The 26,070-nt window shown below is 42.5% G+C and overlaps 1 protein-coding gene across 50 annotated transcripts in view; it reads right to left on the bottom strand.

Moving 5' to 3' along the window:
• The window catches only part of ARPP21 (cAMP regulated phosphoprotein 21), a 154,744-nt gene that overhangs the window by 45,733 nt on the left and 82,941 nt on the right, over positions 1-26,070 (bottom strand). For 27 of the 50 annotated variants that reach the window (XM_082689591.1, XM_082689590.1, XM_082689581.1 and 24 more), the window contains 5 exons: positions 19,310-19,540; positions 11,471-11,652; positions 10,482-10,586; positions 9,292-9,552; positions 4,789-4,915 (listed from right to left, as the gene is read on the bottom strand). In XM_082689591.1, coding sequence (XP_082545717.1) covers positions 4,789-4,915; positions 9,292-9,552; positions 10,482-10,586; positions 11,471-11,652; positions 19,310-19,540 — 906 coding nt within the window. Of the gene's footprint in view, positions 1-4,788; positions 4,916-9,291; positions 9,553-10,481; positions 10,587-11,470; positions 11,696-19,309; positions 19,541-26,070 lie in introns of those variants that run through there. The other 23 variants (XM_082689597.1, XM_082689605.1, XM_082689601.1 and 20 more) reach the window with 4 other exon arrangements.

Below are 26,070 nucleotides of genomic sequence, written 5' to 3'. Positions count from 1 at the left end.
TCAAAGGATAATAAAGAAATACCACTGATAACTTTTTATTGACAAGTCCAGCAACTTAGAAGAAATGAGCCAATTCCTCAATGACTACAAAGGACCAAAACTCAGCAAAGATGAGACCCATCATCTGAATACCTTTTTAACTATAACAATGTCATAATTAAAGGCTCTAGGAATTATATTCATGTAAAAAGTAAAAAATAATGTTTCTGAAAATCTCTAGGCCAGACAGGGTCATTGGAGGATTCTATCAAACATTTAATTCAGCACCATTTTTATAGAATTCCTTCCAAAAAAACAGAAGAGGAGGGAACACTCCAACTCATTTTATGAGGCCCATCAGTATTCTGATACCAAAACCAGGATTTATTCATCCCCACATGCCCACTTATGAAAGCATATAGGACTTTACAAGCCCATTTTTGTGGCTTTTAGAACATGTGCAAGATTGTGGAGAGTGGAGAATAAAGCTACATATATTTCTTTTTTAGTTAAACTGAAAAGGGAATTTGGAGTTGGATGGAAGATTCAAGACAAATTCTTTTATTTTTTTTTTTCTTTCTTTCTCCTTTTCAATATGTGATCTGCACGTAGATGTCTCAGCTGAGCTCTTGTCATTTGCTGTTCGTGACAAGCTCTGCAAAGGAATATGAAAGTCTGTGGGGGGTCGGGAGCCCAAGTCCAGAGTCCCCCATTTGTTCTGCTATTAGTTAACGTGCATACTTAGATAATTAATTAGATGCTATCTGCCTCTGTGACAGGGGCCTGCGGGCTTAGCTTCCCTGTGCTCGTTTCTCTAGATCAACCATGACGGTAAAGAAAGGCACATTAGTAACTAGGTTTATGTGATTATGATAAACTGATTAAATGTGCAGGTTTAAAACCAGGCAAGTCTGGGTGCTTCTCCCAGTCTGATCAGCCCTGGCACACAGAGGGACTTATTTCTGAACATGAGTACTCACAGCTACTATTTCCCATATAAATTTGTGGTGGGGATGAAAAAATGCAATGTTTGTAAACACTTAACATAGCAACCAGCCACTTAGAGCCTTAACTGATGGTGGCTATAATTACTACTAACAAGTTTGTGGCCTTAAAAATGTCTTTCAAGGTGCCTGGGTGGCTCAGTCGGTATCTGCCTGTGGTTCAGGTCATGCTGTCAAGGCCCTGGGGTGGAGCCCCATGTTGGACTCCCTGCTCAGTGGGCAGTCTGTTTCTCCCTCTCCTTCTGTCCTGTTCATGCTCTCTCTCAAATAAATAAATAAAATCTTTAAAAACAAACAAACAAAAAAAAGTTTTTTAAACCAGAATAAAAAACCATAGCAATATGGTAACTGACTGCTAAGCAAACTGAAAAGATGATGAAATGAAAGCTTGCTCACCGGCACTCCATTTCAGTATTTGAGCCCCGGGGAAAAACCCATTCCCATTGCAAGTGAGGTGCGACAACCTCAGTTACAATTCTTCCAGGGCTGGAAGGCTTTCAACACCACAGTCTTTTTAGCTCGAACCTGGTAACTACCTTTCTGTACAGCTTCAGGTCTTCAACAACGCTCTCGTAAAGAAAAGTATCTTCCTTCACTACTGGGGTTACCTGATGATGTTAAATTGACAACATATTTTTCCCCATTAGAGACACTTCTGTATTGATGGCTTTTACTTTCCCTGGATATGTAGCTTCAAAATCCAAATACCATGTTCAAACCAATCACTTAAGTCCTCCAAAATTTCTGAACATTAATGACCCTTGTTTGTAACCCCCACCAGTGACGCCTCCTTCTAGAGGCTGAGCACCTCTATCACCTGTTGGCAACGTCGAATGCAAAAAATCACCAGGAGGAAGAATTTACATCCCCCTATTGGGCCTCAGGGTAATTCAAGTGGCCTATTTAGCCAGTTGCAGACTATGCAATTTCCTTTACAAAAACCCAGTGTGTGTAGTTTTTAGGCCTAGGAAAGATGTCGTGACTTACAGAGATTTCAATTTGGTCAAGAATAGGGGACAAAGAAGAAATGTTTTCATGACCATTAAATAAAGATTAAGAACAATGCCAAGAAGCAAACGAGGATTCAACTCTCATTTGGTTATAACTGAGGCAAATTGGCTCCGCATTAATGTCTAACCCCTTGATGCAGGCCAGGAGAAGGTGGGAGAAGGTCTGGTCCCAGAGAGTCAGGATGTCACTGCGGAATGGGACCACCCACCCCTGGTCCTGAGATCGCTTTACAGATAGCGAGGGCCTATCTTCCAGCTCCTCCAGGAACTGCAGCTCCCCCAAAGAACCACTGCGTCCCTTTGGGAAGTCTCTTTTAGTGAGAGACAGCAAGTGCCCTCCTAGCTGTAGTTACATACTGTCCCGGAGCCTTGGCATGAGCTGGATGGCCTGGATTTTATTAGCAGAGGTGATTCTTAGTAAGGTCTTCCCAAGCCTTCAGCAAATTCAACACCATGGTGGAAACTGCATTGAGATTGGGTGTGGTGGTCTCAAAAGTCTCATGTATATGTCTATGCTGTCACTTCCAGGGGGATATCATTCGCACATCATTTCCTTTTTCTCTTCTCCCCAGTTCCCACAGACCACCTCAACTCCACTCATCTCTCTGATACCCGAAGCACTTCTATTTTGAGGGAAAAATTCTATTCTACTACTTTAAAATGCACCCTTCTAATGATGGTGTCATTACCTTGCCTTGGGGATGGCATTTCCATGGTGATGTGGGAGCATGAGACAAGTCAATGTCTGCAGGCTGCCATGAGATGTAGTTGGGGCCAGTTAGGTCTCTGTGAGATGGGGGGAGGTTCTGCACCCCTAAATTCTCCCAAAATGTTTTTAAAAAGATGAAAAATATCACAGCATTCTTGTTAATATTGAAATGCATCAATGAAGACACTGGAGAGGCGTTAGGGGGAGACTGGGGCTTGTCCTGAGTCTCCATCTGTTGCCCAGTGAATGTGTTCATCCAACTGTCTCAGCCCTTACACAGATCTGGAGTTTTCAGGTTTTAGTAGGTTCCAGAATGTTTGTAACCACATGCCTGCATAGGAACTATATACTCCACCACAAGTCTGAAATAACTCTTTAGGAAACTGTCAAATAATGGCAGTAAGCTAAAATTTGGTCAATCAGTATCATTCGATAGCTACATCTTTTTTCTACAGGCATTGGTAACCAAAAGGGAAACTTCACAGTAGCCTCTGGACCAGTAGCTAGGAAATCATAAATTAACTCTCTGACAAACATTAGCAGGAGGAATGCAAGCAGTCCTTTAATACATATCTAAACTGACAGAATAGCTACCACCACATGATAGAGATAATAACATTTTCCAACAATCAGAGAAAATATTACCAAACTCTTTAGTTAAAATAACTGATCACTTAAAACCCTTTTGTGTTGGGACCCCTGGGGGCTCAGTCAGGTAAGTGCCTGCCTTTGGCTCAGGTCATGTTCTCAGGGTGCTGGGATCGAGTTTTGCATCAGGCTGTCTGCTCAGTAGGGAGTCTGCTTCTCCCTCTTCCCCCCTTTTTTCCTTTCTCTCCCGCTCTCCAATAAAGAAATGAAATCTTTAAGAAAATTAAAAAATCAACTTTTCGTATTCTTATTACTATAAAAATGTAAAATCAGTTCAGAGGTCAATGTTTATTCCCCCCCCCCAAACTATTACAGTGTTGAGACAACAGTAGGTTTGGCTGGCAGTTATGTATTTCTCTAATTCTTCTCCCACAGACTTTAAATAGGTCATGAGATGAACCAAAGGCCACATACCCATCTGCAGTACAGAGGAATTGAATCATTTCTCCAATCTGACACCCTAGTCTCAGGGTGTCTGTTATTCATGTAAACCCTTGGCCAGGACTGTGTGTTTTGTCCACTAATAAAAATTGCACATCTACCATATATGCCACATATCCCGTACATATCACATATGCATATACATAGAATCAGCATAGAACTCAGATCGTGGAACAGTCAATGAGGAGGCAGTGGGAGCGCAGCTGTCACACACAACCTACTTACGGAAGGCGGGGTCTCCCAGGCGGGCAGTCTTCAGCATGGCAATGAGCCATTTCTCCTGCAGAGTGGTCAGCAGGAAGGACACAAGCCTCTCCCTAGCACAAGTCACTCAGCCCTGCTGGGTTCCTGCTGCTCTCTGGGCACCGGCATGCCATTAGGAGTGTGACACAGTAGGGAAAGAGACCGGTTCACTGTGAGACCTGCTACTCACTCTCGTACAGTGTATCGGCCCCCCTTCCCACTGCACAGTGGCTGCCAAGCTCTGGGCGGGAGGCGTGTGGCCCTTGAGAAAGTGAGCCATGGAGTCAAGAGTTCCACCGGGGACACAGGCTGCAGTGTCTAGGGCCTTCTTCTAAAGACAGTACTTTTTAGGATAGTATGGAGACAACCTAATTGGGTACCTTAGTCTTGGGAACAGGGGAAGGATTTTCTTCAGGTTGAAAAGGGGGGGGCGGGGAGGAAAGGTATGAACTAGGAAGATAAGGATGTGGTTGGCCCTCTGCTTTAAAAGAAATTAAGAAGATCCAAAAATAATTCACGGAGCCTGTATTGAGCATGCGTGTCTGGGGTGCTGGAGTGACGTGGGCTTCATCTTCTTGCACCTGTTACTTTTCCACACAGAGTTAATCCAACACTCTGTTATCTTGTCTGGGTAAGGGAAAATGTGGCGATTTAAATAGCCAAGCTTGGATATTCATCCAAAGAGGACAGCGGAGAGATTTACATGCAAAAATCCCTGGGTTAGAGGAGGACATGGGAAACACACCACAAGTACCTGCTTGCTGTGCTGCCTGGGACATCTGCTGAGCCCTCTGAGCACTGTACTGAACGGAGGCCAGGGGCCGGTACTGCTGTGTGGTTGAGGTAGGGTATTGACCAGATGGATAGTAATACACGGACATCTGTGGAAGAAAGAGAAAAGCCACAGGGAGTGAGAAATGTATAAGAAGCAACCTTTTTTGATGCAAAATATGTATGGTCATCTCATGACATACTATAATCTTAGTAGACTGTAAAGTTGGCCAGCAAATGCTTCCACTGGGCCTATGTGTGTGTTCATGCTACCTTTTTCATGAAGATGTGAAATCTATTCCCCAAGCCCTTGAATCTGGGCTGGCTCTGTGACTCGCTTTGACCAATGCCATAGCCAAGCCAGATCCCTAAGACTTGCACTTCTGCTCACCCAGGACGAACAGCTAGCTGCCATCCGGCTGGAGAAAGAGGCCATGTGGAGAAGACAGGCACCCCGAGGGGGCAGGCTACGCTGACGTTCTAGGCATGGGAGTGAGGCCATCTTGGATGTTAGAGCTACAGTCAAGCTGTCGGAGCCATGACCGTCCAAGGCAGAGCTGAACCACCCCAGTTGAGTCCTGCGTTAGTCGCTGACCTAGCCCTGAACAACACAACGGTTGTTGTCTTAAAACACTGGATTTTGTGTCTTCAAAGTGAAACAAAAGTGAATGAAACAGCGGTGCCTGGGAGGCTCAGGTGATTAAGCATCTGACTTCAGCTCAAGTCATGATCGAGCATCCTGGGATCAAGAGTCCCACATCCAGCTCCCTGTTCAGCAGGGAACCAGCTTCTCCTTCTGCCTCTCCACCTCGCCCCCTTGTGCTCTCACTCCCTCGCTCACTCTCTCTCAAAGAAACAAATAAATAAATAAAGTCTTTTTTAAAAGGGGGGAGGCATGTAATAGTCATCTACAACAACAAAAAGTTTATAATAGTTTAAAATATTACGTCTAACTTGAATTGTTCTTCTAATGGAAACACAAGTGAGATGTGAAAGCTGCTAATCGCTAGCCTATAAGAAGCAGGGGTTGGAATTACAAAATATGGTCAAGTCTATCAAAGCACTTGGCAGAGTGATTAGCACAGCACCAGTATCCAAAAGAATTTACATTCCATCTGACAGAAGGAAATATGTTTAAAATAATGTTTATGCCACCTACTGTCACTTTCTAATGACTAGGAATGATTGAAAATACTCTAATTACTTCCAACAAGATTCCGATCAAAATGTCTTTTGATTTAAAAAGTCTTCCTTGGGGCACTTGGGTGGCTCAGTGGGTTAAGCCTCTGCCTTTGGCTTGGGTCATGATCCTGGGGTCCTGGGATCGAGCCCCGCATCGGGTTCTCTGCTTGGCAGGGAGCCTGCTTCTCTTCCTCTCTCTCTGCCTGCCTCTCTGCCTACTTGTGATCTCTGTCTGTCAAATAAATAAATAAATAATCTTTTTAAAAAAAGTTAAAAAAAAAAAAAGAAAATTCTTCCTTGCCTGCCTCAGTTCGTTTATATTAAGGCTACTCTCTTACTGATCTTGAATAATTTTTCATCTCTAGCCTTCTGACCATTCTTCTATCATCTTCTTGAAAGTGTAAATAGAGGTACACTAGGACCAGCCTACAAGTGCTATTCTCAAATACACAGAATAAAATTACAAGCTACCTGTATTTGAGAACAGTGATTTTCATGAGTATTTCACTTTCTGATTTGATTATGTCAAATAAGAAACACTTTTTTAATTTCAATCTTGCTATTGAAACACATCTGTCATCCTTTTCTGACTTAGCATAACATAGAAACAAAAGATAACTTAGAGTGTGTTGAGCTACGGTTTTGCAGTTCCCTGAATTGTTATGAATTCTACTTCTGACTGGCAATATGGATATCCAAGGATAAGGGACTGAACGAGTCTTGAGAGAACACAGGTCAGTATTTGGCAACTAACTGATTGCACATTTTGGTTATGGTTATTTTTTTTCTTCCTGTTTCTCCCTTCCTTTGTAAGGAGTTTATAACAACAAAACCCCAAAGAACCCTAATGTAATAATGGATTTTATTTACACTCTGGTAAATCATGAAGCTATTAAAGATTACTACCATTATACATTAGATGCTTCCTTAAATTAAGAACAAGAACAACTATTACGGAATTTATTCATGAGCCTTTTATTTATTTCTATGTTCTTTAGGAAGAATAACAGTTTGTTCCTTTTGGAAAATCTGTGACTTGATTCAGTGGACGCTCAGAAATATGTTACCCAATCCTTGGTCTCTTCTCTCACATTCAATATGAAACACGAAATACCTTCAGAGACGAGGGACAGAGTTCAAACACTTCAAAATTTCCTGATGAACACTAATGGTTTGGATGAAAGCATAACCTCTTGAAGGAGAGTCTCATTTTTTAGCACTCAGTGGTCCTGTTTTGTTCTTGTTTTTTTCTCCCACCCTAACTTCTTTGACACCCTGCAGGCTGGGTTAGAGGTTTGATAACCTTCATCCAGTACCTCTCCCAGGCAGAGCACTGGCCATCTCTTAGCAATTCCAGCTTCCAATCATGAAGCAAATGGGACATGGGCTCTGGGCTCATCATCATCCTCCCCCAGAGAGGAAGGTGCTGAGTGGGGCTAGGAGGAGTCTTCAAAGGATCCAAATGCAAGGTTGGAAGGGAGAAAAGAGTAAGCATAACTCCCAAAGGAGAAAATGTATATTTCCAAGTATGTATATTTTAAAACACAGAGAACCAAAATATGAGTGAGGAGGTTAGGAGAGGCAAGAAATAAATGAGAAAAAGAAGAAGCCATATTAATAAATATCTTCTCCACCACCTTCTACAAGTCCATCTTTGCCTCGTCCATGTGTTTCTTGCTTCACCTTCTAGGCGGTGTTCAGAAAGCATACATGACACGGCAGACTTCATAGCTATTAAATAGGTTCGCTTTATGCATACATTTCATGCATTTCCATATGCCCATGGACTGTACCTCGAGTTCTTTTCATTGTCCCATAGTTGAGTAATCGTTTTAAAATGTTTACTAAATTGAAACTCACAATGACTTTTATATATGTGATATATCTTGTACCTAAGAAGTTCATGCATGGCCAGACTGACCATGAACCATGAACATCTGTTTGGTTTGGTTTTGTTTTTCTACTCTTCTCCCTTCTATTTCTAAGTCTTTTGAAGAAGGGATGAAAGTGTTTGTGTTGCAGACATGCTAGGGTTTCTGAGTTGTCTTTGCTCCTGCAGCGCGTTAATACTGAAATTCATTAATCAAGGAAGATTTTTTTTTAATGTCTTTTAAAAAAATTCTTCAATTAAATATTCTGCCAACTCTTTTCCTTGATAGCAGAAATGGGTAAGAATTCTGAGATGCAGTTTAGGACAAAAGAGCTACACTATTTTTTCCCATTAATTAAACTTAAAGTATTTAATTCATTAACAAAATAATTAATATATTAATGAGGCCCTTTCTTCTGGAACTTAAAATTATTTTTTCACATCTCCTTAAATCCTACTGGTGAAGTAATACTGCAGAGAAGACAATTGAAGATGAACAATTAATTAATCATTCAAAGCAAAATGAACAACTGAATGAAAATCATTTCATGGTGAAGGGTTTTGCATGGCTTGAAAAGAAAATAATTTATTCAAGATGTTAAGGCAGTGAAACAAATAATACAGAGGTGACACCGTACTTTAAACAGCTCATCCAATGCAATATTTCTTAATTAGGATGGAATTTGCTTGGGATATGTGTGCCTTGAAAATGGACCAGAAAACGCCTCCGTGCATTTTACATCTTGACAGTAATCACTTGCAATATTCTGCAAGGGATACCCAGGAGAGCACCAGAGATGTTTGGTGGTGAACAGTAACAGATAATCAGTCTTTGAGAAGACAGTAAAAATCAGTGATCTGTGGTGTCTTACATGCTCAAGTCAATTAAATATGATTAATGACTACCTGTGAGAGCACACAGGAGCTCCGCTTCCCCCCGGGGAGAGGAAAGGACAGTGGACCTCCGCTTTAGCTTCCTCCTTTATATTCATAGAAGAGTTCCTGCCTGGGGCACCAGATTAGCTCCAGAAAATGCTTAAGGAAAGAATACACTTCCAGAGTAGCAGCAGAGGAGAGCTGAAAGTCTCCCAGAGGCCAGCTCACTGCTTCCTTCCTACTTTCCCTCTCTAGGGGCTCCAGTGAGGGAGGGAGTGCTCTCCTGTGCGGCTCCCATACCAGGAGCCTGGAAAATGGGACCCTCCCCCACTGTATCATGCGAAGCTGGGTCTGTTTCATTACACGTCCTTTCTGAGCCCCCACGGCTTTGCACAATGGCTGAGTAGGTCAGATCGGGTTCTATAGGTGGGGAATATCAGTATGGACCAGAAAGAGCCACCCAGGTTGACCAGGTGATAATTCTGGGTGGAAATGTTGATGTCAGGATGCTGGACGAATAAGCTATAGATCACAGATGTGAGGACAAAGCCCACTCACCTGAGCAGGTGGAGGCTGTTGAACAAATCCTTGTGGAGAGGGAGGGGGCTGGAGGACTTGCTGGGAGATGGGAGGTCCAGAGCCTGAGAACCCTGCTGTAGGGAGCTGCTGGCCTGTAGAGGCAATGACATAGCTCGGCTGCTGGGTTGGCTGTGCCATGAGGGACGGCGGGTAGACAGGACCAGGTGGAGGCTCAGGGGTCTCTCCTGAGGACTGTCGGCTCAGATTCATCTGGGTGAACTGTGTCGTCACGTCGTCTCTCTGCACAGAAACAAAGAGGAAATTGGCAAGAGCAGCCTAGTCATGGGAGAGGCACACAGGGGCAGGCAGAGGCCACATGCTCATCACTGTGGGCAAAGGAGAGCATACAGATTGCAAACAATAACAGAAAGGAATTCTCTGTCCAGAACAATAAGAGAACATAACAAGGGAAACAGATTTTAATCCTCAGAAAGATCAGAGATGGCAAACAATTTGACCAAATCTCCGTCTTTCAATAGAAACAAATAATTATTTTTTTCATTAAGGGTTTGAACTGCTCAGGAGGGTGCTGAAGCAAGGAAGGCTTGGTGCCCTTGGTCCTGAAAGGTCAGTGGGGCTTCCCAGAAATCTCTGCCTTCTGGAGAGAGGCAGAAGGGGTTGTATCACCATCACCCATGGCTGTGGCAGTGAGGGAACCATTATGGTGTTTTCACATAGTGGAGAGTATTTTTCACTGGCATGGCCTGAAATTTAGGGACAATGTTCCTTCTCGTTGTCCAAGAGGGCCTAGTACATTGAGGGAAAAGGAAGGGAGAGTGGGGGACCGGGGAGCTTGGGGAACCCCCCACCTCAGTAGCACAGAGTGACAACCACCTCAACTGACTTCCAGCTGTTTCCCAAGCCATCACACCAAGTTCATGTGTCTCTCTGTTTCTGACTTCGAACTCCCAGGACATTCAATCCCTGTTCAGTCAGTAAATTCTTAAAACGGTACCCGATTGCAGAAGCAGCAAACATGGGACAGATGACAGAATGGAAACCATTATTTTGAAGAGGGGCTGCAGTGTTCTGGAATGAGACCCTCACTCACGCCCCTTTACAGTCAGCCCAGGGCATCCATACAGCATCACACAGCCCTGCATGGGAAGGTAATAAAACTGGTGGACATGCTCTCCCGGGGGAAAGGTCGCACACATGAAATACGGTACCATGGGGAACTGCTGCGTTGCAGACACAGGCAGGAGATGCTGGGGAGGAAAAGAGACCGCTGGGTATTGCACGGACTGGGAGGAAGCTTGCAGCCCCTGTACCGACTGGAGGAAAGAAAAAGCTGGTCAGGTAACAGGGAAGCACTGGGAGCGGAAATCCCACAGGAAGTCCAGCTTATCGGAAGCAGACCACCTACACCACCCTACTGGTTGCCTCAGCTTAGTGCGCTCCACAGCCACCAATGGAAAGTCAATGCCAAGCAAAGCACAGCCAGCCAGCCTTGCAGGAGGCATGTTTGCTCAGAGTCAACACTGCCTTCAGAAGTCACTGTGATACTTTTGATGTTATTGTTGTTAGTCAAATCCACTGGATCTAAAGATATTGCCCAGAGACTGAAAGTAAGGGAAAAAATTACAAACGAGGTTCAGTCTGGCAACCTACTCAGAACACTATAGCCTTCTGTGGCTATTTCCGTGTGTTGCTCTAGGAAGGGAAGATCATTCTACATCTCTTGAAGAAGAGGCAGGCCACCTCAGAAGGAACTGAATTCTGTTCATCCGATTGATAAAGCATTCAGTACTACCCCTTTGTGAACAGGAGCACTCAGTGTGTGTTGGGAATGAGTGATCAAGATGAAAGGAATGCCTCGTTGAGGTTATGGGTTCAGTCTCCAAGACAGTCTCTGTGATGCCTAAGAATAGCATCTAGACCTAAGAGAAAACTTGGCATTCATTTTCCCTAGCGCAGTGTGCTCACCACACAAGTTGCTAGGTGGGGTCTTCGTGTCTATCTAAACTGAAGGATCCAAACGAAATCTTACCAACCTGCTATCAAGGGCTCTGGGGCTGCCAGGTCTTATTTATGAGTGGGTAGAAGTGGCCCCAATGAAAAAATGTCACCTCTCTCTTAGGTGCCACTTGCTGTTCTGAGGACTTTGCAGCCCCTGTCTTAAAACACCTCCCCTCCCTGCCTTCCCACCAGCTCCTACCTGAGTGACCAGTGGGCCTGCCATATGGGGCTGCGGTGGCTGCACCTGCTGCTGGGGCTGAGGAGAAGGCTGTTGTGGCGGCGGCTGCTGGGACGGCGCCATCATCGCCCCTCGCAGGGGCTGCTGGCTGGTGGGGGGGTTGTATATTGCAGGGGTTCCGTCAGGATTCACAAAGGGCTGCCCTGCAATGGAATTGCAGCTGGGTTCAGGTGATCTTCTCAGTCTCTGCTTTAGCACAAAGAACCACACTGATAGATATGCAACAAGTAACCTGAGGTAAAGGGGCAGGGTGGTGGAGATCTAGGACACCAGTACCTTCGCTGTCATGAAGGCTTTCCCGTTGATGACCTGTCCGGCTAAGCCAGCTAACGGTGTGAGCCCACAACAGTTTAAGAAGAAACAAATAAACCCACTGCCTTCAGAGAGATTTGCTAAAGCCAAGAACATCTGTGTACAGTGGCGCCCAGTGAAGAAACCTGTGGAGAAGCAATCTTCGTGAAGCCGCATGTTTGCTGCCCGCACCTCACTGTTATCAGCAAGCTAACATACACTGGGAGATAGGGCTGCTTCCCCTTTACAGAATTCCGGCTACACTGGGTTACACGTTATTTACCAATACATTTGCTTTGCTTCCACCAGCCTTGTCACCAGCTCAGAATGGTGATCAGTTCAACCGATAGATACACAACAGAACCGATCACATCCACACCCTCGCTTCTCTAGACAGACACGGCAGGGAGCACGCAGGGGTTCTGGTTCTAAAGATGATGCATAATAAAAGCTTCACAGCATCATCTCCTGATGGTGAAGCAAATATACATTGTTTTCCCTTTTGAAATAATGGCACGGCTCACTACTATTATTACTATTATTCGAGGAGTATTTTATGGTTTGCAAAATGGTATCATTGGATCCCCAGCATGACTCTGGGAGGAAGGAGAGTATCCTCTCCCTGTGTTGTAGGGGAGCCAATGAAGGCCCAGCAGAAAGGTTATAGGAAAAAAGGAGCAGAAGGAGCCCAGAGGGAAGAGAGGGAAAGAGGAGAGAAAAGTAGGAGAACCAATCAAGGTCCAGTGTGGCAAGCACGGGGACAGGCACATTACACACACTGTCTGCTCTTCAATGACCCCACAGACAAGTAATCTCATTCCACTTTAGAGACAAAAGGATTAGGGCCCTCATGGACCAAGCAACTCACTCAGAAAGGCCAAAGCAGCACGTGAGAGTCAGGGAATGGCCCTGGTCAGAATGAGTCCCTTCACTTCCCATCACACCAAGTAACTTCAGTGCAGTACCCAAATTTCCATAATGTGTGCATGCTAAATGAGGGGATGATGACAACAATCCAATCATAATCACAAATCATTAACACGTGAGAAGTCAGGAGGGGAGGGGGCCATGATTTAAGGTGGAATCACACCCAGGCCTGACAGGTAAAGCATGCAAAAAATCAGAATGTTCTGATTCGCATTCAGGGGATGTCAGAGGCGGCTTGCTAAACTCTCAAGCACATATTTGAAAGCCTCCCCTTACATAATTTGGGTATGTGGGGGTCTCAAGAACACTGTTATCCAGCATAGGCAGCATGGGATGGCTGAAGAACGCAGCCCTTTTCATTAATAATATATATGAAAAATAACAAGACCATCAGTGATGTGAGGAAAATTAGCAACAAAACAGAACAGGTCAGAGAGTGAAAATTAAAAAAAAACTGACCCAAGTGAAACAGCGTTCTAGTGGGAAAAAATATATGCTATCCAACAAGAACAGACTGCTATAAAACGGGGGATAATTAGCTAATACACACCGAGTGAAAGAAACCAGTCCCCAAAGGGCGGCTATTAGGGAAATGTGCATCTGCATTTCTAATACATTCAAGGTCAGGCAGAACTTACTGGTAATGAAAGTCAGAGGAGTAGGACCACTCAGGGGGGCAAGAGGGAGGCTCCCGGGAGACTAGTCATGTCCTATGTCTCCTTCCAGGTAGTTTTTGCACAGGTGTTCACACATTCAAATACCTGCCAAGGCTATAGGCCGGGTACGTGGGTTTTACAAAATAGGGTGAGAAAATATTTTAGAATCAGTTTGGAAGGCAAACAGTGAGATTGTGGCTCCCAGGACTTGGTTTCAGCCCTATCAAGAACTGAAATGGGAGCTTGGTGTGCCTATATACACAAATACACTTGTGTGTGTGCAACGTGAAACCCTTAAATGCTGCATATTCATGAACTAAGGAAGTTCTGACAACAGTTTCATAACCAATCACAATGGGCCATGATGGAAAAAGCAAATGTGCCGGAATTATAGTCACAGAACAATGACTAAATTTAGAGGTATTTAAAAAAAATGTTAATGTTCTTCATAGACACTTGTTTTCCTATCACTGTCATTTAATTTTAGCTACATTTGTTTTAAATACTTTTTTCTTTTTTCAAAAATAACTTTCTTCTGGATTTAAAATCTGCAGCCCATTTTTTTTTCTCCCCAAAGCCTCAATTTGGGAAAAAATGAAAAGAAATGGTTCAATTTCCTAAACTCTATCAGCCCATTTAATGTTCTAATTCTTAGCCCCACTAAGAATTAGTATTACACAAAGAGGAAAATTTTTTTGTATTACACAAAGAGGAAAATTTTAGATACCTAGCATTTAAAAAAATCTTCACAGCAACTTCATAAGAAACCATTTCAAAATCAGTCTCATTCTGTGTACACACACACACACACACACACACAGATGGAAAAAATAAAATGATCTTTATTATATTTTCTATGACTTCCAATTTACCCCAGTGAGAAGTAAGGTAGCATGAAAAACGAACCATAAATAAGGTAAAAAACATAACCATAAATTATTCAGATGTCCTTTTTGATAAATTTGAGATCCTCTGTGTGAAATATTACTAATGTGCTATGAATAAGGCAAAAGAAACGTTTCCAAATAATTGCATATGAAAAGTACTCAGAACTCCTTTGGGTAGAAAGAGATGGCAGGTTCTTCTTGAAGAGAAAAGAGAAGAGAAGACTGCTTTTATGGTCACAAATGAGAAGCAGAAAGATGTGAGAGAATCAAACAAGTAAGATGGCCACCAGGGAAGGGAAGAGACACCATTTCCTAAGAGAGTCAGGACCGGCGACTGTTGGTTTTCAAATCAGGCAACAATGGCTTCTCTGGATGCTGCCATTTCTGCCAATCCAGAAGCAATTACAACTGGATACAGGCAATTAGTTTGAATGACAGCTGCTGAAGACCGAAGGGTAAAGAAAGACTGTTGGCCCCTAGGACTATCCAGATTAGAACAGGTTTTCGTGTCCAAAACTGTGAGAGCCTGCCCAGCAGGCGCAGCATGTGTGTTGGCACCTGTAAAGGGTGCAGGCAAGCCGGGCTGCCACGAACTGGCCAAGTGCTTATTCCCCTCAATACATGGCCTTAGGTGGAATACTTCCCCACTCTCCACACCAGCATGAATAATGTGCAGTAGATATTATTTTCTAAAGGTTTTATTTATTTGAGAGAGAGAGAGAGAGAGAGAGCAAGCAGGAGGAGCAGAGGGAGGGGGGAGTCTTAAGTAGACTCCCCGCTAAGGGCAAAGCCCGATGTGTGGCTTGATCTTAGGACCCTGAGATCACAACTTGAGCAGAAACCAAGAGTTGGATGCTTAAGGTACTGTACCACCCAGGCATCTCATGCAGTGGATATTTCTGCACCATTATATAATTACTGAGCCCTGCAAGAGGACTAAGACTTGGTTATCCATTCTGAGGATGCAAAACAAAATCAAAACCAAAAAACCTGAGTCTGATCCCTCCCCACAAAGAGCTTATGAATACACCTATAATGAGGAAATGAACCCCAAATTAAAAGCAAAGTAATCAAATGCTCTTGGTCTCTAACACCAAAACATTTCTGCCATGAACTTGGCAGAAGGGAATTTATTTAAAGAGATAGAGCAAGAAGAAAAAGAGGTTTTCCTTTCCTTGTGCTCAGAAGGTGATCAGTGAAATCATAAGGGCACGCTGATTATGGACAGATGAAGGTTAATTCAGATCTCACAAAGACACGTTGACAGACACGTCACACACAAAAACTTTATGGCACATTTAAGAAGGAGGTAGAAGTGGTGTGGATAAATAGGTGCTGGTAAGCCCATGGGAAATACCAAGTGTAGTGTTAGGAGAACCCATCAGGAACATTTGAAAGAGATGAGCCCTAAAAAAGCTGCTCAGAGCAAAGTCCCAGCCGATGGCATGCCCTTACATCACACACTCGTGAATGTGCACCAGATGAAGGCAAAGCAAAATGGCAAAACAACAGATAGGCGGATTAATGAGTACTTGGGGGATGTTCATGCCTATTGGCATCTCCGGATAGCTCTAAATTGAAAGAAAATAGCCAAACAAAGATGAACTTTCTGCTAAAAATTTCCAAAACGAGACCAAGTCCAAGACAGCAGGAAGAAGATCAAACTCAAGTGTCAAACCCAGGCTTGCCTTGTGAGGATGAGAACATTATATGGGGAAAACTCTGTTTTCCTCTGCAGTGGCTCACTCCTCCAGACGCCTGAAGAGCAAAGAAAGGATAGGCCAGAGGTCCTGAGTTAGAAACAGACCGGGGGAGAGCTGAGTCTAAGGCTAGACGAAATAAAATGTTGTGATTGCATTTGGGGAACTGGGGGAATATATGTGGATGGGTTGGTTTCAGGATGTCAAATATTTGGTGCTTAGGGAGAGCCAAGTTAATTGTGCTGACAAAGGAAGTTTCATTTTGTTTCATTTGGTAGATAGACATGACCGGCAGGCACCTTGGTGTTCTCAACTTACTGCTTGTCTTCTGCTTGCTAAAAACAGATACTTTATGAAAAAACAGACAAAAAACAGAATCAGACCTATAAATACAGAGAACAAACTGGCGATTGCCAGAGGGAAGGGGGATGAAGAGATGGGCAAAATGGGAGGAGAAGAATGGGAGGCACAGTCTTCCAGCTATGGAATGAATAAGTCATGGGAATAAAAGACACAGCAAAGGGAATATAGTCAATGACACTATACCAGCACTGTATGGTGACAGATGGCAGCTACACTGTGGTGAGCAGAGTGTAACACATGGAGAAGTTGAATCACTATGTTGCATACTTAAAACTAATGTAACATTGTGTATCAACTGTACTGAAATTAAAAAGAAAAATGAAAAGGCAGGTATTTTATCATAGTTTCAGACCTGGACCACATTATCAAATATGTTAGATTAAAACAAACAAACAAACAAACAAACAAAAAACCCCAAAACTGTTCTATTATGCACATCAACATATAATGAGTAGTAGATACTATTTCAGTACTCTATAATTACTGAGCACAGTGTCTAAGACTACTTTGTTATCCACTCGAGTGTAATTAGCCAAGGATGGCTCCTTCCCACAACGATCTCATAAATGAGCTGGTAACAGGGAAATGAATCCAAGGGCTATTCACACAAGAAGGAGAGTAGTCATATGCTGTTGGATCCTAAACACCAAAGAATTTCTACCACATATTTAGGGAAGGGGAGAGGTATGGATTTCAGGAGTTCACAGCCATGACAGAGAAAGATGAGTTCCAGTCCAAAGGTGGCAAATTTCTAGTTTCAGTAGTAGAGTCATAAGAGATTAGATAGATAGATGAATAGATAGATGGATGGATAGATAGACAGACAGACATGCTCACATGCACACCATAGATAGACAGATACACATATATGTATACATGATAAATGATGGGATCTTACACACATACACCCACACACATATTTTCATTTTACAAAAATAAACAGATTCTAGGAAAGAAGAAACATCATTCACCTTCCATCCCACCACTCAACCATGGTATAGAATACATCAATGTATTTTCCTTTTGGTCTTGGGATATTTTAATGGCAGGCATTTGTCAGATCACAGAAGTGTGTACAGAGAAGCTGCCTGACAGTGTTATTAGACCCTTTCCCTCAGTTCGGATCCTTTTTCAAAGGAGATATTTTGATAACAGCTCTAAATGACTGGATCCAATGAATAAGAATTGGGACTTGGCACCAGAAAGCACTTTCTTTCTTTTTCTACAACTGAGATTACACATGATAATATACACATAACACATGCACAACCATTATATCATTACAAATAATATTTCTTCATTATACCCTAAAAAATATTCTGTTGAGCTTTTTTGAAACACAGCAATTTTGATTAAAACAAATGACTCAAAACTAATGCCTGTGTGTACTCTTGTCTGCAAACTCTCCGTCTCAATTAAAAATGAAGGGATTTAAGCCAATGGAGTCAGACCATACTTTGATCAGTGCCCAGAGTAATGACTGTAATCCTGGTTTTCTTTTAATTTCCTTTTAGTGCTTACAATGATCCAAATAAAATAAAAGCAATCTAATATTCTCCTTAGAAGTATCTATTCTGAAAGCTTTCAAATGGTTTTCAATAAAATGATTATGCCTTCTTTTCCCTCAAGCTTATGGCATTTTCAAAATGTCTCAATCAAACACCATGCCTTGAGATTGTGCCATATGTTTTCATGAAAATGTGGCAATTATTCAAGTAACTATTTTACTATCATTCTCATGTTTCTCTGAATTTCCTAATTACGAGTAGTGCTATATACGTGAAAAGATTGAGTCAGATTGCTTTTATGAAATTCTCATTCACTTTTCCTTTCTAAGTTTAGCTAATCACGGAAATACTCTGGAATCATCGAAACCAAACTCAGACATATTCAGAGACAATTCAAAAAAAATTTTTTTTTTCCCAATTACTTATAAAGGCTTCCAAAGAGGCGACTGGTCAATGTCAAGCTTTCTATCCCAGGACTTCCCAGCCATGGCACTACTGATATTTTAGGCTGGATAATTCTCTGTTGGAAGGGGCTGTCCCATGCATTGTTAAATGTTTAGCAGCATCTCTGACCTCTAACTTCTTAGATGCCAGTAGCAGCCCCTTTCTCCCTCAGTCATAATAATCAAAATGTTGGTAGATAGAAGGCTTGGGCATAATTGCCCCTGGTTAAAAAGTTTCCCCCATGAGGCACATGCTTGTTAGTCTATTTGCCCAATGCTCTGGGTTCTTCGGAATCAGTGTAGCAATTAACTGACCACTAGAGAATTTAAAAAGTAAAGAACCATTGATCATGGGGGGAAAAATGATCATCATGAAGTTACCAATTTTCCAAACCTCACCAAAACCAGTCTAGTTGTAGGGTCACTAACATGCATAAGAATTAGCTCCCTATGTCCTTTTTTTTTTTTTTTTCTATGTCCTATTTTTCACTGCTATTCCTTATTCCCCAGGGGTGGGACTGTGTGAAGTTCTAACACAAGAGCACAACTTCTAGAGGTAAGAATCTGCTGTGTGTCCCAACTGATATCTCAAGTTCATGAAGTATTTTGGATGCAAAAACACTTTTGACATAATAAGAGGCTATCCTGATATTTAGTCTGTGAAACACAATATTCTGCGAAATACAACACAGTTATTTCCCAGATCATCATTTTATGGTTACTGATCTTAGCTCCCAGGAATACCTGAGACACACTATGGTCAACACAAAAGGGACAGAGGGAAAAGTGGATATTTCTGGGAATAATCTGTATTTATAACCACATATCAATACTGATATCAATATACAGAAAGAGATTACAACTATAGATCTGCTCTTCCTAAACTAAGACCCTACCCAGTGGTTTATGCACATAACTCTTCTGCTCAGGAATTTTAAGAAAACTTGCTGAAGAATTTATAAGCGCAAACACAAAAACAAAACTCTGATCTTGAGTCCCTGCCATAGCAGCGGTAAGGAACTAACCTGTATGCGGATTGAGAAGGATGCTTCCTGGCGGGATGCCTGTCGCAGCCTCCAGGGGAAGGAGGATGTAGCTGGTGCTGGGGGCTGGCTGGCCCCCTGCTCCACTCTCAGGATAGGGCAAACAGCTGGGAGAGCCAGTGGCCACGCCCGCAGCCAGGGGCGCACTCTGCAGGGGTGCGTGGGTGCGGGGCAGAGACCCCGAGGAGCCTGTGCTGCTGTTAGACTCGGAGCCTGCCACAGAGAAAAGGATCAGAAAATCATCCAACACAGACAGCTCCAGATCTAAATGCTTAGTTTACATAATCCATCCTTAAAGCATGCAGTGAGTGCCACAGGACTAGAGCAATATTTGGGGCTCACATTTTATTGAGATATCTGCTACCTATTTTTCAAATGTGTCGATTTCCTAGGAAAAGAGAAGTTAAGAATGAGCACTTTCTTTCATCCTCTCACAAGCCCCTAGGGTAGTACATCCGTAAACAGTTCCCTAAAGCTGTGGACTCCAAGCCTGGAGAAGTTCGTCATCCTGAGTAATTAAAGCCAGAGGGCTGTCTTACTGGAGTTAGGAGAAAATGCCAGATGGATATTAAAATGATGGCAGTTTAAGAAGGAGTCCTAGAATGTGCTGATCATGCCCTTGAGTCTAAGGAACATCCATAAAGCTTCATTTTGAAGGAGGATGGCCAGAAATAATCTTTTCCCCTCTAGATGTGAGTAGAAGAACTGGAACACTCCTACTGAGAGTCCTTAAGGTGTGTATTTCACTTAGTGACAGAAATCTTACTAATAGGCCCAAGGGGCAGGCCAAGAAGGGCTTGGCCTTCATGAGAACACCAGATCATCCTTTAGATGGCACAGGAGGGTAAAATCATGGAGAGATTTGTGGACTGTGTGTTTTGCAAATTTGAAGGTAACTGGATTCCAAGGTGGACTCTAACCCAACCGTCTCCTTCCCCTCCACTGCTATATCCTACATCTATTAGGCACCACCTGCCCTTCACCAGAGCCAGAGCCAAGGAGCTCTAGTTCCCTTGACCATCACTGTTCTGGGCACTGAATATTAACCAGAACATTGGGGACAAAATGCAACAAGCCCCATTTCTATATCAGTGAATTCTAACTAGCAGATGATTTGAATTATATCATAGGTTGTGAGAACATAGTACAGGAAATTTTAAAAAATTACTTCTTAGCCCACAACTATCAATTTATATCCTTAAAAATGAATTCCTCTGGGTGGTTAAAGGGAAACCTTATATAAGGAAGAGTTAACATTGTTTTAAGATTTTAAAATGTGCCCTTGAGTTAAACTGGAAACCTCTAAAAAATAAGTGATAGGCATACAGCATGTAATCGGGGAGAAGAAAGGCCATCAGAGAGAGTTTAGAGGAGGACATTGTTTTCAAGAGGGAAGGCAGTGATATTTATTGAGCACTTCATATGTGTGAGCCCCTGGGCACACTGGAATAATAAGCACTGTTACTGGCTGTGTAGATAGGGAAGCTGAAGGATAGAGAAGTTCAATGCCTAAAGTCGACTCATAAAGCCAATGATAGAGCAGAGTGTGGTCTAGGCAGACTGATCTAGCTTGACCTGGGACTCAACACTGCCTCCTAAAAGTAAGTGTATGCATATGCCAGGGACTGCCACCAGTCATTTGGGGATCTTCTCTTCTTTCCCCCACGACTTGATTATTAATAATGATAAAGTTATAGGTTAATTCAGGATGCCCCATCTAACTGGCTTCAAATGCTGATGGATTCTGAGTAATTTATGGGGAAAAATAAAGACCTTAAAAGGAGATCTGAACATGCCAAAAGGAGTTTTGAGAGGGCATTGCTGGCATGGTGTCCGGGACATTGCAGCCCCAGAGCAAACCATGGGGTGTGTTTGTAAACTTACCCCATGGGATCTCATGCTACAGTCCAAATTTCACACTACTGCAAAGGGAACAACAGCAAGGGTAATAAACAGTAACAAAACCTCCTGCCCCCAGACACTGAAGCTCATACAAAATAGGTTCAGCCCACCTCCAGGCAGAAGAGTCAGATAGCGGGAAAGGGTTGGGGTGAAGGAGACATGTCCTAAGGAACCTGAGGTGTAGCTGGGGCTGGCAAGAGGAGGGGGGTCAGGAGAGGGGATGGGTGCACACAGCTTCTGTGTTATAAGAAAATCCAGAGTGCTCTTCCTTTTTGGCTTTCAGAAGATGGCTATTAGTTACTGATGTGCAATATCATGTCCTTCTAGCAACAGGAGAAAAGCAGCACCTTCAACAGAAACAAGGAGAGGGCAGGGCAAAGACAACGTAAAGGATTAGAACTGTTCAAAAATTAAAAAAAAAATGAAATTGATATTTACTGATTTGGGTGCTGAGAGTTAAATTGTGTCCAGTCTCCTTTTCTTATGGACTTGAATGCTAACAATGGCAAATATTTAAGCAGTATGTCTACATGACAAGCACTGTGCTAATCACTATGTGAATTACCTAGTCTCATTTTCACAGCAACCTCATTTTGAAAATGAGAACTGATCCTCAGAGATGTTAAGTAAATTTCCCAAGCATAATTCATGTGTGACAGAGTCTGCGTTCAGGACCACGTGGACCATGCCTCACTTCCAGAGTCACGTAGGGCCTGGGCCCCAAGCAGGACAGTGCCTAGGTTCTAAGAGATACAGCACAGGAAGTCAATGCTGCCCACAATGAGATGCTCAGAAGTGGAAGCTGGACCCTGAGGGGCAGTTGGCAGAAGGTGTAGGGACAAGACATCAAGGTGACTGATGGGGGACTTTGGTGAACACTCGAGAGAGAGACAGGAAAAAGGAAGAGGGAAAAATGGAGGGGGGATGTTGTATAAAACATCATATGACAAAGTAAAATGGAAAACTGACTGCAGAGAGGAAGGGTGTGGGAAGACGCCACTGACTAGCTGTGTTTTCTTCATGAAGTGACTACTTCATCATCATCATCATCTTCTTCTTTTTTAGATTTCTTTATTTATTTGAAAGGGAGAGAGAGAAAAAGAGAGAGAGAGAGACTGTAGAGAGGAGAGGCAGAGGGAGAGAGAAACTCAAGCAGACTGTGTTGAGCCCAGAGCCCAACGTGGGGCTCAATCTCATGATCCTAAAATCACGATCTGAACCCAAAACAAGAACTGGATGCTTAATCGACTGTACCACACAGACACCCCTGAAATAACTACTTGTTTAGACCTTAGTATCCTCTTTTGTAAAATATAAGTCACCAGAATGGTGAGTAGCTATGAGGATGGTAGCCTTAAACTTCCTCTCAACTTGAACAACATTTAGACTGGTTTCTTCCAGAGGATCATTCCTCTACCTCCTTTTTCTTAGAGCATTTCTGCCCTTTATGGTGTCAACCTTTCATTAGCCTAGTAACTCTTTTACAACCCAGGTATGTCTTTGTTGAGGACTCAGGAGTATCTCTTTGAAATTTAATAATCAAGAGAACTGGTGCCCTTGTCTGCCAGTTTCTGTGGGAGGGGAGTAAGAAGATTGACTGTGATAAGAACCAATCAGCAAAGATGACTTAGTTGGATTCACCAGTTACTTGTCTACCTTTCCCCAGTGTTTTTGCAGTAGTTCACGGCAGCCCTTTAAACTCCCCTGCAGTTCCTTCGCTCAGGGTTGAGTTCAGTCTTTCTCCTGTATTGTAATAGTCTTGGTCCTTATTGCAATAGTTATGAATAGAACCTTCCTTGTCTGTTATCTTGTCTGATATAATTCTTCTTTTATAAGGACCATGAACCATAAGTATTTTTCCCTGAATTAATAATTCAATAAAATATTTCCAGATTCAGGGGTCAGAAAATTCAATAGAATGACCTAAAGCTTCTGAAATTACAAGGAGAGAGAGAACATCCAGGCTGCATTAGTGCTATAATGAAAATAAACACCAAGAAGAGGAAGAGATAGAGAGATGAGGTGGCTTGCATTGGCTCCCAAAATACTCTGGATGGAAGGTAGACAAGAAGGTGACAACAACAAGAATACGCTTGGATCCTGAAAACAAAATACCACACCAGGTAAAATTACTAAAACAAAACACAAGGATATCTGATTTCCTCAGAGCAATTGTTCTCAAAGCATGGTTTGAAAACAAGCAACCCATGCTGCTTCCTATGCCGCTACCGTCGAGAACCCCTGCTCTGGAGATCAAGAGAGAGGATGGCAGGACAGCAATGTCCTTTGACCAGGGTGGAAAGAAAGAGATGTCATACTCATTTCCCAACCTCATAGCTACCACCAAGAAGCAGCAGAGGTTACAGTGCCAACACCATTCCTGTCCTTCCACGAGGAGAATGTTAAGACAAAATGACATCATCTACCTCTGGAGCTGTGTGCTGGACATCCCTAAGCTCGGTGTCAGGGATACGTCAAGAGAAAGACAACCCAGGCTTTCAGAGCAAGTCTGAAGAGGTTCAGACTTCAGAAATAAGCTTCTTCCAAAATGTAGGAAAGCATGTTCCCACCTGGAGAAAGTCTCATCATTATCTATTTAAAGCTCAAACCTATGTAATTAGAGGAGGAGAAGCGAAACTTAAATGTCACAACTCCAGGCTTGGTTTCTGAAAGGTCAAAAAAAAAAAAAAAAAGTTTGCAATTCCACTGCGAATAGCGAGGTAAAAAATTGAAAACTTGTGCTGTTCTGAAGCTCCATGACAGCAAAACTGACAGCTTTGCTTCATAAAACCATCTTGGGAAATTGTAAGCTTGTTTTGACATTCTATCTTGATCGCCTTTAATTTTTTTTTTTTTCCTTTCCGTTCCTGCACCTTGACAAGCTTTCAAAAGGAGACACTTAGATTAAAAGGGGAAAAAAATGTCTGAAGCACTTACAATTTCTAATCATTCTTCAAAGAACATGGCATTTTAGCATTCTTGAAGTGTTTTAAATGTTTCCAAAGAGCTTTTCTTCGGAAGTGATTGGGGGGTTGGTGTATGGAGAATGACGATTAATTTAAAAATCTTAAGTGCTCTTTTGGTGTGCTGGAATTTTTAAGTACACCATTTAAGGTCCTTGGTTTCTGCATTTTAAGGAGATTTAAAACTATTTAACCTTTCTTAGTTTACAAGAGCTCAAGTGCACCACAGTGGGTTTTCTTGACTTCAGTTGCTGCAATAGTGGGATAGAAGAGCAATTAATTAGAATAAGACATCAAGAATTCACCAACTGGTGATACAACAGAAGGCAGAAGGCAGTGTGAGCCCACCTGAATCTTTCCAAGGAGCAGGAAATGTGTATATATGTAGGAGTGGTTGTGACTAAATGCTATTAATTTTCTGCCTGTGTAGGAAAACACGAGATAATTTCTTAGGAGCATTTTCAACAACATAATTACGTTAAACCATTAGCATAATGAGTCTAGATTTCACAAAAAGTGCCCCCTCACGTGAGTGTGAAGCTTGGATAGGAAAGTATTCACAATAAGGACAACCCATGTCTAATCTTTGGTTGGTGTTGGCCATTTGCCATCCCCCTCTCTCCCTGCCCTGCACCCCCAGGTCTGTGAATGCATCCCCAGTGTGTCTGACACCCAGGGCATGTCTCCGAATCACAGCTCTGAACACCCACATTAACTCCAAACTTCTGAGGCAAAATCAAAATCAAACAGAAACATGACAAACTATCACCCCAAAATGAAGCTCACGGAGAACTCCTGAATGGGCATCTGCCACCTTCCGGGGATTCTAAAAGATATTTTGAACATCTGAACATAATTTAAAAACAAGGGTGAAGGAGTTGGAGACAGAGGAGCTAGAGATGCAAGACCACGATGGAGAGTTTTGGGATTCATATGAACCCCCTGTATCGCCTCCATCAGTTTAAAGTTTTTTCTACGTCATGGTTCTCATTAGCTCTCACCTCCCAAAGACCATCCATGCAAACCTGAACTACTTATCTCAAAAGATCACTATTCACTTAGAAGAAAACACAAGATTAAAAAAAGAGATGCCTGCAGCTGGCTACTTGGAACTCTACACCTTCCTGAGGCTCACTTTCCTTATCTGCAAAGCAGGGATGGAAGCATTAAGAGCAGTAATAAAAAGAAACATGAACTTGTGTTTATTGAGGGCTTTTAACTGCCAGGTATTTTTCTAATTGCTTTTTGTACATTAACTCTTTAATTCTTCAAACAACCTTGCAATATGGGGACTACAATTATTCCCATTTCTCAGAGGAGGAAACCAAGACTTGCAAACAGGTTAGATAACTTGCCCACAATCATATTAACAGAGCGTCCAAGTAGCAGCCCAAACTATTAATATTATAAATACCTTAGAGTGTGGTTTTAAGAAACTGATCATAGTCGTAAATCAAAAATAATAGCTAGGTTTGTTAACTAGTTACCATGTGCATGTGGCTTGGTAACCATTTGTATATAAATAATTGAACTTTAACATACACTACTTTAAAAAAATACAATAGTTTGCTGGGGTGGGAGTGTGGGGGGATAACATCATATTCTATTATAACTTATGTTTCATGGTGTGAAAGCTGAAATGACATGGGGTCACTTATGTCAAGAGGGTTTCAAATGGAGTCAGGAGACCATTAAGGAGATGGGTATTTGACACATCCTCACCTGCAGAACCATGAACTTTTGTACTGGGCCAGACTGCAAATATGGCAAGGACTCAGCTCAAACACCTGCAACCTGGTACACTTAAGGGAAGGCTTAGTGATAGCCTTTGAAACCAGTTATAGTCAATCAAGATCAGCATTGTGCCACCAACACCAA

The sequence above is a fragment of the Mustela nivalis genome (genome assembly GCF_964662115.1).
Source record: "Mustela nivalis genome assembly, chromosome: 1".
NCBI lineage: Eukaryota > Metazoa > Chordata > Mammalia > Carnivora > Mustelidae > Mustela > Mustela nivalis.
The sequence above is the reverse complement of the archived record's forward strand: the minus strand, read 5'-3'. Positions and strand labels throughout refer to the sequence as shown.